The sequence below is a fragment of the Rhinoderma darwinii genome, chromosome 7 (genome assembly GCF_050947455.1).
Source record: "Rhinoderma darwinii isolate aRhiDar2 chromosome 7, aRhiDar2.hap1, whole genome shotgun sequence".
Taxonomy (NCBI): domain Eukaryota; kingdom Metazoa; phylum Chordata; class Amphibia; order Anura; family Rhinodermatidae; genus Rhinoderma; species Rhinoderma darwinii.
In genome coordinates, this window is record NC_134693.1 from 119,366,799 (window position 1) to 119,387,388 (window position 20,590).

At 41.3% G+C, this 20,590-nt stretch overlaps 1 protein-coding gene across 2 annotated transcripts in view; it reads left to right on the top strand.

Annotated features, from left to right (window-relative positions):
- CACNA2D3 (calcium voltage-gated channel auxiliary subunit alpha2delta 3) overlaps positions 1-20,590 on the top strand; it is a 753,617-nt gene that overhangs the window by 289,121 nt on the left and 443,906 nt on the right. For both annotated transcript variants that reach the window (XM_075833901.1, XM_075833902.1), the window contains exon 5: positions 15,929-16,091. In XM_075833901.1, the coding sequence (XP_075690016.1) occupies positions 15,929-16,091 (163 nt within the window). The remainder of the gene's footprint in view (positions 1-15,928; positions 16,092-20,590) is intronic.

Consider the following 20,590-nt stretch of genomic DNA (forward strand, 5'->3'; position numbering starts at 1 on the left):
AAATCTGTTTTACCCGGGTATCTAATTCTATGAGTTCATAAACACAATGAAATACACAGAGAGGTGTCATCTGAAGCTCCTGGGTCCTGATGCAGGCACGGATATAAAGTCCAGCTGCACGGGGGCCCACTCCAGCCTCAGGGATTTTTCTTTTTTTCTGTAATTTTAGTAGCAGCTGTGTATGGTATTGCAGTGTTTTCTCTTTCAAGATGATAGGACAATGCTACAACACCATTCTCAGCCGCTACGAAAATTACTGCATTTGCAAGTGAGAAGAGCCTGAAACCCGATGTAAACAATGCGGAGGTTGCTCACATAAGCTCTGCTACCACTTTAAACAGCTGATCGGCAGGGGTGCCGAGACTCGGACCCTCATTCATATAATCATTTTAAATCTTGGATAACCCTGTTAACCCTTTTTCCACACTACCCTCTACCACCAGGTATGTTACCATTTGTCCCTTCACTACCCTAGGCCACCAGGACTATTACCTTTTACTACAGACATAACAGTAAAACATGTTTACAGTCATTATTTATTTTAAATATGAGAAGATGTAAGTTGCGTGTATGTCGGTGGATTGGGGCCATCATCTATTTTTGTAGGGGCCCTCAGTTGTCTGTGTACACCCTGTCCTGATACAAAACATTGACAGGGCCACAACTATTTTATGTGGCAGAAGGGGCTGCTGTGCTCCTACAGGTACCAGGGAACTGAAGACACTGCAAACTCCGCACCCTTTAGTTATCCATGTGCAAATTTATTCCTGCATATGGCCATAAGTGGTTGTGTTATATAGGGGTTAGTCATGGGTTTATATCCACGTCAGCCTAAGTAAGGGAGGCAGTTGGGGTGATTGGTGCCATATTTAATAAACGGTGCAAACGCTACAGTACTGGGTTCCAAACCAACCAGGTGCAACATCTGCATTGAGTTTGTACAGATGTAGCCAAGTTGATTTTGACTCTTGATAACTTGTTGCAGCGTGATATCACACAACAAAAGCCATTGAAAAGGTCAAGATAAAGTTTTCTGACACTGTGTATTTAATGTTTTAAAAGTCAAGATAAAGATGGCTACATCTCTATGTTCTCCTTTTGTTTGCATACGTTTCCTCTCACACGCCAAAAACATTTTAATATGCCGGTGCGTGTTTGAGGGAATCTAGAATATGAGTCCCATTGGGGTCGGGGCGCTATAAAAGCAACAATACTAGATAGTGGATATACACTTTTAATTACAAATTTTGGCCACTTGGGGCACTGTTTGTTTTCAATGTAATTTGGAAACCATTTTTTTTTTTAGTCTGAACTTGGTGGGTGGTGGACCTCTGGTATTTCTACGTATGCAAATGGTATTTTAGGCTATTTGTTTTACTCAGTATTAATAAAAAGTAAAGATTATCCACTTTTACAAAGCGAGCAATTATCTGCAAAATCTCTTGAACTTATAATCATGAATATAGCATTTAAAGGAATGTATTCAATTTACATTTCAGGATTCAAATGTCTAATTTTTCCGCTAAATTGCTCATTACTCTTTTAATTATGAGATTATTAATATCCCCAGTAACGCAGCACGTGGTAAATGTGCAGCCTTTACGGTGATAATTTTCCCTGTATGAAAACAAAACTGGTTTTGACCAGTGATAACGAGAACGACAAGATCCGTTAGCGCTTAGCCAAATATTAATTGCATATGTGTTTCTAAAATATCCCATTCGTTCTAGAAATAATTTTATTCAAATTGCTGCGTGTCTGTCAGAGTATTTACATTCTCCGTCTAGCGAGGAATTAACACATCTTAGCCGCAGTACTAAACACTAAGCTTGTTCTTCCATTTCTGAACATAATCCAGTGTTTGATTAACATATAAAGTATTTCTTAGAGAGAGATTTGCAGCCTGAATTTGTTGATTTAAAGTGAACCCGGCGTCTAATACATCTAAAGCTAATCCGAAAGATCGCTGCAAGCTCAGAATTTTATTACGGCAGGTGGGAGAAGAAATCTCATTCCTTAAAGTGAACCTGTCACTATAACAAGTATCAGACTGATATCATAATGCAGCTTTACTAGTGGGTATAATATCATCCACTAAATAGCCCCCTAAAGTGCCACACGGCACTTCCTTGTTTGTTGGAGTCACATGGTGTATCACATGGCCGCATCAGAGCGGTTTTCCCGGTCATCGGGTAATCTGCCTCTGAAGCCAAGGCTGTTAGCAACAGCCTTGGCTTCAGAGTGATGATCGGAGACCAATTAGGGTATGATCACACGGCAGCGTCCGTTACGGCTGACATTACGATGCTGTTTTCAGGAGAAAACAGCACCGTAATTTCAGCCGTAATGGCATGTGCAGGCGTCTTTCGCTGCGTCCATTACGGACGTAATTGGAGCTGTTTTTCCATGGAGTCCATGGAAAATGGCTCCATTTACATCTGAAGAAGTGACAGGCACTTCTTTGACGCGGGCGTCTTTTTTACGCGCCGCCTTTTGACAGCGCGCCGCCTTTTTGAAAAAAAATGACCGTCGGCACAGAACATCGTAAGACCCATTCAAATGAATGGGCAGATGTGTGCCGACGCTTTTGAGCCGCATTTTCGGACGTAATTCGGGGCTAAAACACCCGAATTACGTCCGTAAATAGTGTGTGTGAACCCAGCCTAACAGTGGTCTCCGTTCATGTGATCACTGTGAGAACCATACACAGTAATCACAAAATGTAAACAAAGTGTTTCTCCTACCCGTCTCTGTTTCTCCTCACACTTGTTAGGGTATGTGCACACGATATCGACAATTACGGCTGAAATTATAGAGCTGTTTTCAGGAGAAAACAGCTCCTGCATGCATTTCAGATGTAATTGCTCGTACTCACATTTTGCGAGGCGTCAATTACAGACGTAATTTGGAGCTGTTCTTCATTGAAGTAAATGAAAAACGGCTCAAATTACGTCCCAAGAAATGTCCTGCACTTCTTTGATGAGGCTGTCATTTTACGCGCCGTCTTTTGACAGCGACGCGTAAAATTACAGGTTGTCTGCGCAGTACGTCGGCAAACCCATTGAAATGAAAGGACAGATGTTTGCCGACGTATTTGAGCCGTGTTTTCAGGCATAATTCGCCTCGTTTACGCCTGAAAATAGGTCGTGTGAACCCAGCCTTACTCTGTATGAGAAGAGACAGAGAGAGAATTTTACTGTGACACCAAAGACACAAAATTACAAAAAATCTAATATATAAACTTTATATAAACTTTAATTGTATACCTAGGCTAGGGTTAACCTTAGGGCACGTTCAGACGTGGCAGAGTTTTTCCGCTGCAAATGTTGGTGCAGATTTGGGGCAATTACGCAACGAATCTGCACCAACATTTGCATATTTGACAGATAATTCAGACGTTGCAGAAAAGACAGCGGACTTGCCACAGATTTCAGTTTTTGCATTGCAAAGGCTGACATCCGCAGTGAAATTCCACTTCTTCTCCGCAACAGACAGTGCATGCTGCGGAGGGAAAATTCTGCACCGCAGCCTATGGTCCGCAGCGGAATTCCACAACAATTCCGCCACGTCTGAACGTGCCCTTAGGGTTAGTCTAGGGTTATTCTAGGTTCTATTCTAGGGTTAGATTTTCCCCCTAGAGCATAGTACAAAATTAAATAAATGAACATAATTGGTATCGCCGCGTCCGTAAAAGTCTGAACTATTACAATATATCATTATTTAACCCGCACGGTGAACGCCGTAAAAAAAAAATTGTAAACGCCAGGATGTCTATTTTTTGGTCACCTAATCTCTCACAAAAAATGTAATAAAAAGTGATCGAACCGTCGTATGTACACCAAAATGATATTATTAAAAACTACAGCTTATCCCGCAAAATATAAGCCCTCATACCACTTAATCGACGGAAAAATAAAAAAAGTTATGGCTCTCGGAATTTGGCGACACAAAATAAATTTTCTTTTTTACACTTAGGTTTTTACTTGTAGAAGTAGTAAAATATAGAAAAAACTATATATATTTGGTATCGCTGTAATTTTTTTTAGTCACAGAATAAGGTTAACATGTTGTTTTAATTGCACAGTGAATTCCGTAAAAACGGCGCGCAAAAAACCAATGGAGGAATCGCTGATTTTTTCATTTTCTACCCCACAAATAATTTTTTTCCCGTTTCCTAGTACATTATACGGCAAAATAAATGGTACTACGGAGAACTACAACTCGTCTCGCAAAAATCAAGCCCTATATCGATGGAAAAATAAAGACGTTATGGCTTCTGGAATGTGGGGAGGAAAAAACGAAAATGAAAGTCCGAAAGTTGTTTACGACGGGAAGGGGTTAATACCATGATGTAAAAAACTAAATTAAGACATTTTAGTGCGCAATTGAAAAAAGGGGCACTTGTGTTTTATACTATATTTCTGGTCAAAAAAAAATAAACTACACTTCCAAGTCAGGTGTCTTTATGATCAGGATAAATAAAAAAATATATTTCAATACATTTGTATGATACAATTACTTTTATTTTCAAACTGTTACATTTTAAATGATGAAAAATCCAAAAAAATTTTCTGTCTTTCCACTTCTTTAAAAAAAGAAACAAAAATGTTACCTATACATACATACCACAAAAAGGAAGCACTACATGTCCCAAGAAAACAGTGCAAAATTGACATCGATACATAAAACACATACAGAGTTATACTGCGTTACATCTGTGAATAGCAAAACTGTGAAAATTGCTCTGGTCACTAAGGTTTAAAACACCTTCGGTATTAAGGGGTTAAAATTGGAAGCATCCACGTGTCAGGACTTCACAACCAATGTTGAGCTTCTAGCTATCTCTCTGATAAGGGGTCTTTATGTCAAGAACGTAATAACTGTCTATTGCGCTATGGGTATGTTCACCCACGACATATTTGTTGCAGAAAAATCTGCGGCTCTCCCATTTATCTATAAGGGGCTTTTAAACATTCATACACATAAAGCAGAAACCAACCTTTTTAGATGTTTATAACTGAATTTTAGTCTGCCGCGAGTGAACATACCCAAATGCAAAACTTTACTAGTGTCCTAGAAAATGGTTTCCCATAAATAGGCAAATAATCCCGGTATTGTACATTTTGTGAGAGTTGATAACTATCTCAATCCCTGCAGAGATTCAAACCTAATCTATTATAATAATGTTATTGGGTTCATACCGTAGAATTGGGCTAATAATGACTTGAATGACCATAATATTGGGAGACCCATTCTCAGGATATAGAAATAGCAGACAATAATGCCTCATTCACACGACAGGGTCCGAGTGTCGGCCGACAAAAACGGCCGTTTTGGGCCGTTTTCCCTGCCGGTTTGCATCCGTTTTGCATCCGTTCCGATTCCGTTCCGGGCCGTGTTGCCGTTTTTAACGGCCGATTTTGACCCGTTTTGCATCCGTTTTTTTCCCTGTCCTTTTTAAAATCGGATGAAATTAATTTACATTTATTGCCACACACAGCCCTCTGTAGATAATGCCACAGCCCCCCTGGTAGGTAATGCCACACAGCCCCCCTGGTAGGTAATGCCACCCAGCCCCTGCAGGTAATGCCACCCAGCCCCTGCAGGTTATGCCACCCAGCCCCTTGCAGGTAATGCCACCCAGCCCCTTGCAGGTAATACCACCCAGCCCCTTGCAGGTAAAGCCACCCAGCCCCCTATATGTAATGCCACCCAGCCCACTGCAGGTAATGCCCCTCAGCCCACTGCAGGTAATGCCACCTAGCCCCTGCAGGTAATGCCACCCAGCCCCTTGCAGGTAATGCCACCGAGCCCCTTGCAGGTAATGCCACCCAGCCCCCTGCAGGTAATCCCACCCAGCCCCTTACAGGTAATGCCACCCAGCCCCTTGCAGGTAATCCCACCCAGCCCCTTGCAGGTAATGCCACCCAGCTCCTTGCAGGTAATGCCACCCAGCCCCCTGCAGGTAATGCTACCCAGCCCTGTGCAGGTAATGCCACTCTGCCCCCTGCAGGTAATGCCACCCAGCCCTCTGCAGGTAATGCCACCCAGCCCTCTGCAGGTAATGCCACCCAGCCCTCTGCAGGTAATGCCACCCAGCCGCCTGTATGTAATGCCACCCTGCCCCCTGTATGTAATGCCACCCAGCTCCCTGTATGTAATGCCACCAAGTCCCCTGTAGGTAATGCCACACAGCCCCCTGTAGGTTGCACCTATCCCCCCCTTCCAGGAGAAGTCACTGACTTCAATGTCCATATATGGACAGTGTAGTCACTGACTTCTCCTGGAGAGGAATTCCCTGCCACAGGTCGGGAATTCCGCTTCAGAAGTGAGTGACGTCACTGTGTCCATATATGGACAGTTTGGTCACTCACTTCTTCTGTAGCGGAATCCCCGGCCACAGGGTCGGTGATTCTGCTTCAGAAGTGAGTGACGTTACTGTGTCCATATATGGACAGTGTAGTCACTCACTTCTCCTGTAGCGGAATCCCTGGCCATAGAGTCAGGGATTCCGCTTCAGAAGTGAGTGACGTCGCTGTGTCCATATATGGACAGTGTAGTCACTCACTTCTCCTGTAGCGGAATCCCCAATCCCTGGCGGGGATTGGGGATTCCGACTCCTACAGGGAGCAAAAAAAGACCCTCCTCCTCCTGACATGCACTCTGCACTGTGAGGAGGAGGAGAGAGAGTGTGAGCGACGGAATACATGGCCATCACTCCGGACACATTCCGGTGATGGCCGTGTATTACCCGGCCCCATAGACTTCTATGGGAGCCTTGTGGCCGGGTAAATGCCCGAAAATAGGGCATGTCCCATTTTTTGACGGCCAGGTTTCCCGGGCCATCAAAAAATCGGTCGTGTGAATAGCCCCATTAGGGGTCTATTGTTCCTACTGCAGCCGGGTGACGGCCGATTTATGAACGTCCGTCACCCGGCCGGGAAACCCTGTCGTGTGAATAAGGCCTTAGTGACGTTCCATCTTCTAGTATGACTAGACATCATAATCAATGCATTAAAAATAGGTAACCTGTGGCTTTCCAAACCTTAATGGCTTGGTAATCGATCTTTTTTGGCAAAATTGAGGAGGTAAGTTGTGGTTCTCCAGTGGTTTTGCATGTTCTACCTAGCCAATGCACCTGACATAGTATTGTTGGGACCATTTTTGGTATCTATTCTTTTGAAATTCTCGATTTCTTATACAGAAACTAAACTAGTCTTTTGCTGTTAGGGTCTCTTTACACATGCAATATTAGGCAGTGAAAACAAGCGCCGATCAACAAGAGAGCTCATTGATCGGCATTCGTTTGCTCCGTTCACAAGGAGCAATGATTGGTTATGTATGGGGATGAGTGATCGTTACTACGATCGTTCATGCCCTTACATTTCCATACATCTACACAGGGAGATGTACTGCCGACAACGATAATATTTAGAGCTGCAAAAACTAGCCAATGAACGCTCGTTTCCTGATCATTGGCCCGTGTAAAAGTGCCTTTAGTTTCATCGGAGCAACTGCTAGAATGGCAGGCATCACTGCTGCCATGTGAACTATTAACAGAGGGGAAAGGGGGGGCACCTCCGCTGGAGGCAGGCACCTGAGTTCTGAGAGTCTTTGTGATCTTGCAAAAGATTTTAGAAACTCAGATGGTAGAAAGAACAAAAGAATAAATCACCATGGATGTAAAATCATTACTCTATAATCAGGATCTATTTCCAAATTCCCCAAACCGCTCAAGATGGGTATAACCAAACCAGGACACATGGTCTCTAGTTACGTTCCTGATCAGTTTATTTGATATTGTCCTCATCAAAAGTCACCAAGTAATTAAAAGAGTCGTCTCAAGAAGAAAAACCCATTCCATATGCCCCATTAGAGCATATAAACATCAAAAAGTGGGTTCCCTGGCTCTCCTTAACCAGAGCATAGAGTGATACCGGTGAACCCAGTTCATTTGTGTATTACATGATCCGCCATTCATTTGAAAGGTCGTCTTGTAATACTACATTGTATAGCCAGCCACAGCCGATCGTCAGGGGTTTCTAAAGCAGGAGCGATGCATTCAGGTGACTTCAATTTAAAAAGTGTTTGTTTTGATGGGGCAGCCCCTTTGACTGTCAACATTTACAGGATGTAGCACTACATTGACAAGCCCGGATATTGGCAGCTAGACTACTGAAATAATTAAAAAGACAGTTGTAAAGGAAAATTGAACAATAATAACGTTGGCCACTGTCCCCTGTGAACATGCCATGCACAATTTAACACTGTGACCTCTTTTTGAAGACTAATTTATATAGACAATCAGGGTACGGAATCGGTGGCATCGGCATATAAATAGTTAAATGTGGACGGTACAGTATGCATGGGGTTTTTGGTGAACCATGAAGTGCGTCCAAGGGCGTTCATCTCCTGAAATGATGACAGATGAATGTAATAGTGTCCGAGACCATTATCATTACACATTTGCATAAAAGTAATCACAATGGTAAGGTACATTAAAAGTATTAATTACCCATTAAAATAGTCATTTAAAATCCATTACATTGGGTGCTAATAAATGGGTGATCATTCAAGGAGTAAGTGCGGAGTCTGAGCCATTTAATATCATTTGTTTTAGATTTTCGTTTCCTATTTTTCTCTGTTGGAATAACGTGTCAGAATAATAAATGTATTTGTTTTTGAACTTGATAAAAACTTGTATATAATGGATTCATGGTACAGTATGCAGGGTTTGCATTTTATCCAGCGTCTTCGTGCATAACTGATTAGGTATCAGAAAAAAAACATTAGCAAAACTCCGCTGGGGTAGAGAGGAGATATAGCCTTGATCTCCCACCTGTGAGCAGTTATTTATACTGTGATTTTAATTAACTGCTTTCTTTAATTTAATGAAGAATTAATAGGCTGCGAGACGATGAGCTTCAAACGTAACTCCGCCCACTATGTGTCGTTTTTTTATTGCTTTGTTAGAGGAATGTGTCAGGGCATGCTGGGAGTTGTAGTTGCAAAACAGCTGGACAGCTACAGGTTGAAACCCACTGCTCTAGATTGAACTGTGGAATATGTTAGCACTGTACGTTCATAGTGGCCACTTTGTTAGCTAAAACGTTCTATCCAACCAGCGTCTACCCTCCGAACCACCCGGAATTTGCTGGAAACTTTGTTTAGAGATGCTGCTCCATGTAAATGATAGCATCATGCAGTTGCAGCAGATTTGTGTCCTGAATATTTAGACGTTAATTCTCCCATTCTACTAAATTCCAAAGGCAATGTAATGGATTGAGACCTGGCGGCTTTGTAGCCCAGTGGTCTGCAACCTTTAGAAAAACGGCAAAACGGTAGCCTTAGGTTGTAGACAACTGGAACAGCCATTGGAGCAGCCATATAACTCATTTTCATGTTTGTGGAACCAGTGTGACCTGATGACGTGTGCTTTGGAACTGGGCACATATTCTGCCAGAAGTAGCCAGTAGAGAATGGTAGACTATGGTCATAATGGGATGCCCATGGTTTGGTAGACTGTAGCATTTATACAATGATGACTGGGTATTAAAGGGACTAATGTATACCTGGAAATAATTTACCGCACCATTATTCTAATACTAGCCTGAACCAAAGGTTATTTATGCCAAATTCTATTGTTCTGCAGAAATGCAGATTCATCAGACCAGTTGATATATTTCCTAGTCCCCAACGTACATACATTGGAAGTCTAGTTTTCCAAAATACTAACTTAGCTTGTCTTGGGTGCAGTATTAAGAATGACCTAAGGTCCAAGAAATTTATCCACTGTCTGCAATTTATAACTAGTCTCGTATATCCAGTCCAGGCAATGCTCTGTGAGCTAAACAACATGGAATCCAGACTGATACATCGTAGCAAACTATCAGTGTGATTTGTGCAGCTGCTCACAGAGCATTGCCTAGGCTGAATGCAATTTTATCCACTTCTGAGATGAAATGAGGACTAGTTATGTACCCGTTTGCTGCCTCTGAATGTAAACAAGAGTTCTCATTCCCTGATTGCAAACAAATATCTTGAAAATGGTGAGGACGTGCTTTTGCGGCCGCAATTCCCCCAACAACCCACGGGAGAATTGCGGCCCCATTCATTCCTATGGGGCCATGCATACGGTCCGTGCATGGCCCAGGAGCCCGGACCGCAGAAAGAACGGGCATGTCTTATTACGGCCATGTTCTGCGGTCCAGGCTCATAGCAAATAATTTGCGGGCGGCTTGCGGGTGACACTCCACTCCCGGCCGACCCAAAAATCACGGCCATGCACATGGCTACGGTCGAGTGCATGAGGCCTTATATAGTGATTTGGTTTTATTTACATAAAACCAGAAAACCCCTTTAAATCACAGCTCCCCTGTAAATATAATTATTTAAAGGGGGTTGTCTAGTTTAGAAAATAATTTCTCAAACACTTTACTAGGGAATTCTGAGTATTGTTAAGGACCCATCATATCTGTGATTACACAGACAGCATATTGGTTTAAATAGGGACTGCGTAATGCTTCAATATCTCCTGTGGTGGCACTGCAGGGGAATTGAACACTTGTTTCCAGGTTCCTGCAAAGTGTATCGTTGATTGCTGAGGATCTAAGCAGGGGGGGCACTGGGGGAGACATTTTTGAAAAAAATTTAAATCCTACTCAACCATTTCTTAGTTATATCTATTTAAGTGAAAGCTGGATAAAAAAAAAACACTATACGGCTACTATTACAACTTCTACAGTGGTTGTCACCCAACTTTCCCGGACTCCTCAACAGGATATATTTATAGATACATCCTTTGATCTTGTAACTCTGGATAACATGACAGATGTTCTGAAGAAGAGTCTGAGAAAACCACTGAGAGACCTTTAGCCACAGAACAGGTTATAAATGTGTGGTTGGTGGGGGTCCAACCGCTTGGAACCACACCAATCACAGGAATGGAGGTCCTGGATTGCCCTATGTGAATTTAACGTGCATTTAACATGCTCGGCCACCGATCCTTTCACTTTCTAAGGAACAACCGGAGATAGCCAAGTTCAGCATTCGGTAGCCCCATAGAAAGAGTATGGAATGGTGGCCCGAGCATGTGTAGTCCCGCTCTATTCACATACGGCACTCCAGAACACCCATTCTTGGGATCGGTGGGCTTCCCAACAGTCGGATCCTCACCGATCACACATTTATCACCTATCCTGGGGATAGGTGTTAAATTATCTTCATGAGAAAACCAAAAGCCATATTGCATGTGATCCAGCATTTTCAGAAAATATATAACTAAGAATGTATTTCTTTATTTCTAACACAATAGGCAATGCCCTGACCCCCCCCCCCCCCACCTGGAAAAGTTGTAGCACTTCCACTATATAATTAAGCCCCTCCCTTTTGAGGATCGGAAATGTACCCCATACCTTGAAGTCGGAGGCAGCTGTTGGTTATATTTTTACTGTTATTGAACAGTCTAAAATCTTACATCTGAGCCCCGGTAAATGATATTCATTCTGACGCACAGTGAATCTGTCAAAAATCACAGAGGAAACATTTTTCTTTGCGCACCTCACTTCCTATTATTTATAACAATCTTTTTTGTTTTGCTGTTACAATTAAGTTTGATTCCTACCGAGCTGCTGTAATTTATCTTGTAGCCCATCTCGGGCAGCACATTTTTTATTGAAGTCGAACATTTTTACCATGTACTAAAAGAGAAAAATACAGCAGTAAAAATGTCAAATCTGATATGATGCGCAGAAGTGAAAAAGTCTTGACACCCATCCAGCTGTAACTGGAAGTAATTGTGTTACTAAATCTTCTGCCTCATGCTGATAGTATTAGTCAGTAACATTTCTGACTGGAGAATAGTGGGGCTTATTTAATTACAGGAAGACTAAATCAAGAAATAAAGAAGAGACAAAAGATATTTGTTAGTCTAAGTTTCTAAAACACACAGTTTCATAGAAATCTGGCAGAGAATCAGGGATCCTTTACCTCTGGGTTCTTTCAATCATTTGTTGGAATGTCAGAAGGAGGTTTCTTCTGCAGTAAGCTTCCTCCTAGCCACAGAGACAAAGCAGCCTAGATCCTACCCTTTTCCTATTGCTCACCTGTCATATAACACTGGAGGGTTGTCAAACGGGGGAATAAAAATATATTGTGTTTTATTTATTTTTATTCTTTGTTTTGTGATAATAAAAAAAAAATACTCATAGTTACATGCACCCAATATATCAAGCAGATGGGACACATTTTAAGAATGACTGACATCTATGAACACTTTTCATATCACATAGGAGAGAATGGTGGCATGACACTCCAGTTAATTGCCCACTCTCTTTTTTCTGTACCTCTTAAGCACCCCTTGTGGTGAGGCAGAGTCCTACACAGCTTCATATTGTCAATGGAGAGAAATAATGGGGCTAACCTGAGCTAAGTTTTCCCATATTGAAGTATAATTATGGCAACCGAAGGGACTGTGTCTAAAGTATTAATTGTTCACTCCTTATACAGTATATGTAGTTATTGGAAAGCCAATTCGAATTGTAGTCTTTATTCTTAACCTACAAATGTAGCTATCTTTATCTTGACTCTTAACACATTAAATACACAGCGACAAGAAACTTTTTTGCGTTTTCAATCACATTTCAATGGCTTTTGTTCTGTTATCAGAGTCCAGATAAACTTGGCTACATCTGTATGCCAGAATTTATATCTAAATTAATCTAAAAAATAATGCAAAAGAAAGTTGACAAAAAGTTTGCTTGAACTTTTTGAATTTAAAAGAACCATCGCATGTACTGTATGGCTAGTTTAACGTGGAAATAAAGAAGATTTCAGTGGAAGGAAATTGATATAATTCCTTAAAATTGTTAACTTTCATGTCCAGGATTTCTTCTTTGTTTGTCTGAAAGCAAATAATTTGACTTAAGAAGAACTTGATCATGACTTTGTGCTTCATTCATAAATTTGTATGCCACAAGAACAAAAGAACATGATGAACAAAAGAATACATTTTTCTTCTTCCATTTAAATCCAACAATAACTTCAAGGCAAACATTCCTGTTTCTATGTAACCGACCATTACAGTCAGTCTGCACATGTGACTTTTTAAGGTAAATCATAGGTATATAATGTGCCTGTGTTCAGTACTCAGTTGTACAGAATAGGGGGTTGCATTTTTTAACCTACTTTAGATTAGAATACAATTTCAAGGTTCATGGAGAAACTTTAGCAGTTACCTTCTTCTACCTACTTCTATAATTTTCTGTTTTGGAGTGGGTGGAGACACAACAGATTTTAGTCAATCAGGTAATTGTCTTAGTAAAACTGGCCATGGATCTAAGGAAAACAACGTGGGGACAATTCGGAGACTCTGAAGATATCAGGGCACCATAGGATGCTGGCAGAGTTGGGGGAAACAGAATCGAATGTAGTGCTTAGTGGTATTAAAAAATGAGCCACTGATGCCCGCTGCTGCACTGCCATTCGTGCAACATTTGATATTTGTTAACACAGCTTCAGTTAAATGGTATTAAAACACTGAGAAATATATATTTCCTTTTTTATTAAAAAAAAACAAGACAACAAAAAAAAAATCATTTGAGGGCACACATAGCCTAAAATGGAGTTTGCCTTATATCATTCTTTCATCTTTCTTCCTCCTAAAATAAAAAAAATGACTACTTTTGAATTATTAAAGGGGTTGCCTTGTATACATAGCTCCTAGTCATATTCCAATTAGGGAATATAGATGTGATAATAGGGACTTGGAATCTCCCATTTAAAACACATCAATCAGCCACGGTGGAAAGCTGCAACAAAAAGGAGGACCCAGCTTGTCTGGACATTACACAGACATCCTATTGATTATTGAGGAATATCAGCAGATTTTCAGAGGACCTGTTCTTTACTAAGGTTTGTCAGAGTGTGGAGAGGGAGGAAAGCATCCAAGTCTTCAGGGAAGGCAGAGCACACACTGTCAGTAAAAGAGTGAAGATAGGAAGGAACGAACACACACTACGGCACTCTGCAGGGACAGGGAGGGGGACGTCAAATACTCCTCAGCATAAGTATCTTTCAGGACAAAGGAGAAGAGATCTTTCATGGGCTGTAGAAAAAAAAACAAGACAGGAATGAAACTGTGCTGATATATGAAAGCTAGTGAAGACAGCATCATCCTGGACACACAAACCTCACATCCAGCATGTATTACTAGAGGGACACCCACATGAGAAAAGTCTGAAACTAGGAGAAGGCTGCAAACTGAATATCAAGGGGGGGTCTGAAAATGAATAAAGGAATGAAGATTGCAACTCTTTTAACTCAAGGTCACCACTAACATTTGTAAAAATATTTTTTCCACGTCAAATGTGTCCAAAGCCGTAAAGTTCAACAATCCCTGCCTGTTCTGCATTAGAATGTCCTGACTTTTGTATTTGGGTTATAATTAGAGGATGGGATTAAATGCTTTGGAAGATATGATGAACCAATGGCCATTCTCATTAGTTTTATCTTTGTTAATTAGCCCAGCTTTCCCTTAAGTCTCCAACTACCACATAAGATAAGGAAGGGCGAGCAGAACTTTGCATTCTCAGGGCATCAGTTTTTTTGCAGTAGGTCAAAAAGAATCAATATATTTGTCAAAACCATCCCAGCTTATCTTTTACCAGGAAATAATGTACAAAATGAGTGCACAATCCATAAGAACATAATGCCCTTTGTGAAAAGTCATTTTTTTAGATGTGGAAGATGCAGCCAAAGTGCACTAAGTATTCAGTTACGTTGTTATGTGGTGAACATTTTTTAAAGTACACCCTTTTCCTAAAAACAACCTGAATAAATGCAAGTCAGTTTGGGGGGGGGGGGGGGGGGGTAAGAGGAATCTTTACATTTCTTACTGTAGGTTATGTCAGCCATTGTACATGATTTGAAATGTTATATATAGATATAATCTACATAAAAAGTTGAGGAACTTTGTAAATACATTTCATTATCTTTTACCAATCCTGAGTCACGGACTGTATTATGAAGGTACATCCAAAAACAGCCAAAAAATTGGTAGACGATGGCTGTGCTCATCACATATAAAGGGTGTTCCTTTATGAGAGACAAGCAGCGCTATCATCCATCAATTCTTTTGCTTTTTATAGACATAGCTTCCTAAAGATGAATGTCCCTTATAGTGGAACTCTGGAATGGTAGATCGACTGCAGCCCGTGTATGCAAAGTGTATATACGTGTTGCGCTCTCAGCACAACACAAAAAGGTGAACACCCTTTTGCACTATTTAGCATTGTGAAATGTTCTGCCCTGTAAAACTCTTCTCTCTTTCTTTTTCCTAGTATTCAATAGTCAGCCTGTATTATAGCCAAGAGCTGCATTCACAATTCAGCTGGATGTCATTGGAAACAGTTGACAAGCTTGCCAACAAACACACCCTTCCATTTGCCCCCCACTTCTTGTAGGTTAGCAAGTTGAGGGGACAGTTAAGAGGGAGTATGATTGCTGTATCAGACTACACGCAATGTTTGTTTGTAGTCTGTAACCATGGAGACATATAGGTCTGCATAAGAGATGTAGCTACAAAATGATAGGAGATTTTTTAATCAAGACTATTTAGAAAGTAGTCTCATTTTTATTTTAGATTCATTGGAGAAAAAGTGATTACAAAAGTTCATATTACCTTCATGAAAAGTAATGCAGGACAATTTGTGTGAGTTAATGCAAAATGCAGTTGACTGTAGCTTTTCCCTGACTCTTGATAGAAAGCAACTTTCCCATTCATGTTAGTTGAGAGACTTGAATTGAGTAGAAAGTGCAAGTACAATGTGTTGTTCCTATTATTATTTATTAAAGATATTACATTGTAAACTGAAATGGATAAGAAGATTTCACAGAAGTAATGAATATTATTGTCTTTCTTTTGACCCAGTATGAATACTTCAATGCAGTCCTCATAAATGAGCGAGATGAAGATGGAAATTTTGTCGACCTGGGAAAAGAGTTTTTGCTTCTACCCAATGACCATTTTAATAACTTACCTGTTAACATCACATTGAGTGATGTCCAAGTGCCAACCAATGTTTACAACAAGGGTGAGTTTGAAAATTGATTTTTTTAGTTAAGAAAAAGAAAAAAATCTAATTCCTTGTTTAGCACTCTCAACTATAGCCATATATATTAGAGTGGACAGCAGCTACAAAAAGTATCTGTCATTTTGGAGGACCTGACTTGTCCGTGCACATCATGGACAGCCCATTGTTTTCAATGATAACTGTGTAATGCTTTATTTCCCCTGTGGTGGCACTGCAGGGAAATGGAACACTTGCTGCCAGATTCCCCCATAGATTACAGATGATTGCTGGTTATCCCTGTGACCAACTTATTATTGGGAAACCCTTCTAACTAATAGGGATTGTCCAATGAGCAAAACCCCTTTTATGTCTACAGAAAAAATAGGAATTGTTTTGTTTTAAAAAAAGCAATAGAAATATACGGCATTTGGAAATAGTTTCTTGGAATATATAGTCATGATATTTGGAAAGGACTACTATATGGAGCATGAAGAGCTGGTCATTGGCTCTTTCAAGTCAGCGGGATTGGTGGCTTCGGTGACCGGTGGATAGGTCATCGGTTGTCCGGTAGTGGACAATCCCTTTAAGACTATTTGCAAAGTTGCTTAATTTTTTGTTTAAGATGGATTGGAGCAATATTAACTTTGGCAGTGTAGGTGGAACTTACCTTTAATTGTACCTGTAAAAATACAAAAAAAATCCTATTTACATCATTGCTTTGCAAAGAAATGTCACAGAAATCACTGCAAGGTCAGACAACAGTCTGTGTAATCTCTAGTGACATTGTGTAGTTGCCATGAGTGTCATGGGTAATTACCGTAGGGGGCGCAGATACTTTTATGTAACAACAAACAAACTTTCCATCATTTCTTTTGAAATATCTATAAAAATAAATTTGTTTTAATTTAAGTACTTCATGTTTTTTAGATTAATTGTTTCTCAGGCCTCCTGGGATTTGCTCCTTTGCTCTCGTTGCCCATATTTGCATTAAATAGAATTGAAATCAAACTTCAATTAGACATAAATGATGAAAAACGTGATATATTCTGTATGAAACTGCAGATGATTCTGTTAGGGTATGTTCACACGCTGAGAGGCAGTTACGTGTGAAAAGACAGACTGTTAACAGCTGCCTCGTTTCACACGTAAAAGCTCCTCCTCGTAATTTACGAGGCATCTGAGACGCTCGTAAACCTTGAGCCGTGCTTCATTGATTTCAATGAAGAACGGCTCAAATTACGTGGCAAAGAAGTGCCCTGCACTTCTTTGCCGAGGCAGTAAATTTACGGGTCGTCGTTTGACAGCTGTCAAACGACGACTCGTAAATAACAGGTCGTCTGCACAGTACGTCGGCAAACCCATTCAAATGAATGGGCAGATGTTTGCCGACGTATTGCAGCCCTATTTTCAGACGTAAAACGAGGCATTATACGCCTCGTATACGTCTGAAATTTGGCCGTGTGAACATACCCTAAGGGTATGTTCACACGGCGGGGGTCCGTAACGGCTGAAATTACGGGGATGTTTCAGCCTGAAAACATCCCCGTAATTTCAGCCGTACCGGCATGTGCAGGCGCTTGAACGCCGCGTCAATTACGGCCGTAATTAGCGCTGCTATTCATTGGAGTCAATGAATAGCGGCTCCAATTACGGCCAAAGAAGTGACAGGTCACTTCTTTGACGCGGGCGTCTAGTTACGCGCCGTCATTTGACAGCGGCGCGTAAATATACGCCTCGTGTGAACAGACAAACGTCTGCCCATTGCTTTCAATGGGCAGATGTTTGTCAGCGCTATTGAGGCGCTATTTTCAGACGTAATTCGGGGCCAAAACGCCCGAATTACGTCCGTAAATAGGCCGTGTGAACATACCCTTATCCTAAAACTCAACTCTGTTTACAAATAATAAATCACATATGTTAGGAGGAAAGCGCCATCTACAGGTTATCAGGAATAATTGCATTTAGGCTACTGAACGCTACACTTGATACTTAGGGGGAAACATGTGAGTTTGATGTAATTACACATTTGTCTTCGTTATTTTGAAATCTCAACATTTATGTAATATAAAAGACCTGGAGGGCATTACCCCTTAAAAAACAAAAAAAATTTAAACAGTTAATTTTAACGTTTTCCTTCTCTGTCAAGTTGCATCATTTTTAAGTTATATTTGTTTCTGGCAGAGGTGGGTGAAAATCAATATGGGGTCATTAACCCCTTAATGACATACCACGTACTAGTATGCGGTAGCCGTTTTGCGTAACCCCTAAAGGACATTCTTGAAAACTACAGCTCGCCCCGCAAAATTTAAACCCTCACACCTCTAAATTGATGGAAGAATAAAAAAGTTATGGCTCTCAGAATATGGCGACACAAACATTTTTTTTTTTGCAAACAGTTTTATTTTTTTAAAAGTTGTAAAACATTAAACAAAACATATACATTTTGTATCGCCGTAATCGTATCAACCTGTAGAATAAGGTGAATATGTCGTTTTTACCGCCTGAATGACGCCGTAAAAACAAAACCCCTTAAAAAATGGTGTCATTGCTGTTTTTTGCCCATTTTACCCCACAAATCAATTTTTTTCAGATTCCCAGTACAATGTACAGAACAATAAATGGTGCCATGAAAAACTACAACTTGTCCCACAAAAAACAAGCCCTCATATGGCTATGTCGACAAATAAATAGAAAAATTATTGCTTTTGGAAGGCGGGGAGGAAAAAAAGAAAATGAAAAAACTAAAACTGGCCTGGTCTTTAAGGGGTTAAAGCTCCCACAGGGGATGTTACCCAGATTACTCAGGCTCTGATATATGATATATGTCTTCACATTACCTCTCCATACCTCCCAACTTTTGAATTCGGAAAAGAGGGGCATTTTAAGCCACGCCCCTAACCACGCCCAATATCCCCCAAAAACACATATAATCACGGCCAGATCATTCTGCAAATAACAAGCGCACATTCTCACTGCGGATCTCTAGACTGTCTGGATATCACAAATATTATGGATCCGGTTATATCGTCTTTATGTTACTTTTCCTAACTTGGGTATAACATTTGCGCATCACGGCGGCAGCAGCTGCAGGACAAACCAAAAGGCTGAGAACAATGAAAGACAAGCGGGAGACCCTGTGGTGGATGACTTTTCAATTGACAGGTAGCAGAGTTACATGATGGGGATTTTTTTTTCCAGTTGCGTAACTCTGCTACCGGTCAATGGAAAAATCATCCACCAGAGACCCCCTGTAGATTACTCCACACACAGCTCCCCTGTACATAGCGCCAGATACAGCCCCCCTGTAGATAGCATCAGATACAGCCCCCTATAGATAGCTCCTGATACAGCCCCCCTGTAGATAGCGCCACACACAGCCCCCCTGTACATAGCTCCACACACAGGCCCCCTGTAGATAGTGCCACACACAGCCCCCTGTAGATAGCGCCAGACACAGCCCCCCTGTAGGTAATGCCACCTAGCCCCCTGTAGGTAATGCCACCCAGAACCACTCACGGGCCGGCATCGATCCCAGTGAGAACACCACCGCAAGACTCCTGCCTTCTTCTGATCACTGCTGCAGTCAGCAGCGATCAGCTGTTCTGATGCAGCGCCCAGCAGGACATTTACAGACCGCCCGGCACGGCGGGACAGCGGTGAGAAACCGGGACTGTCCCGCCGGATCCGGGACGCCTGGGAGGTATGCCTCTCATGTGGCCTTAAAATGTAGGTCTCGGGCACACGGTGAGCTGTATGCTGCCATATATGCTTCATTGGGTGCCATATATACGGAGATACACTCAACTAGAAACAATTCTACATGGGCCCTTAGTGTGTGGGCCTTTAGGCAAATTTATCCAGGCCCAGGTTCAAAAATAGTTACGGGGTCCTTTAACGTTTATGTGCTTTTGATAGTACTGCTGTCATCTTATATGGTAGAGGGGCTGTTGAGCCACCTCAAGCACCAGACATGGTTGCGACTGTTACATCTGTACACCCTATCTTAATGTTCCTGGGTGTATACTGAAATGTTTTAACATTCTACAGGGTGGGCCATTTATATGGATACACCTAAATAAAATGGGAATGGTTGGTGATATTAACTTCCTGTTTGTGGCACATTCGTATATGGGAGGGGGGAAACTTTTCAAGCTGGGTGTTGACCATGGCGGCCATTTTGAAGTCGGCCATTTTGTATCCAACTTTAGTTTTTCCAATGGGAAGAGGGTCATGTGACACATCAAACTTATCGAGAATTTCACAAGAAAAACAATGGTGTGCTTGGTTTTAACGTTACTTTATTCTTTCATGAGTTATTTACAAGTTTCTGACCACTTATAAAATGTGTTCAAAGTGCTGCCCATTGTGTTGGATTGTCAATGCAACCCTCTTCTCCCACTCTTCACACACTGATAGCAACACCGCAGAAGAAATGCTAGCACAGGCTTCCAGTATCCGTAGTTTCAGTTGCTGCACATCTCGTATCTTCACAGCATAGACAATTGCCTTCAGATGACCCC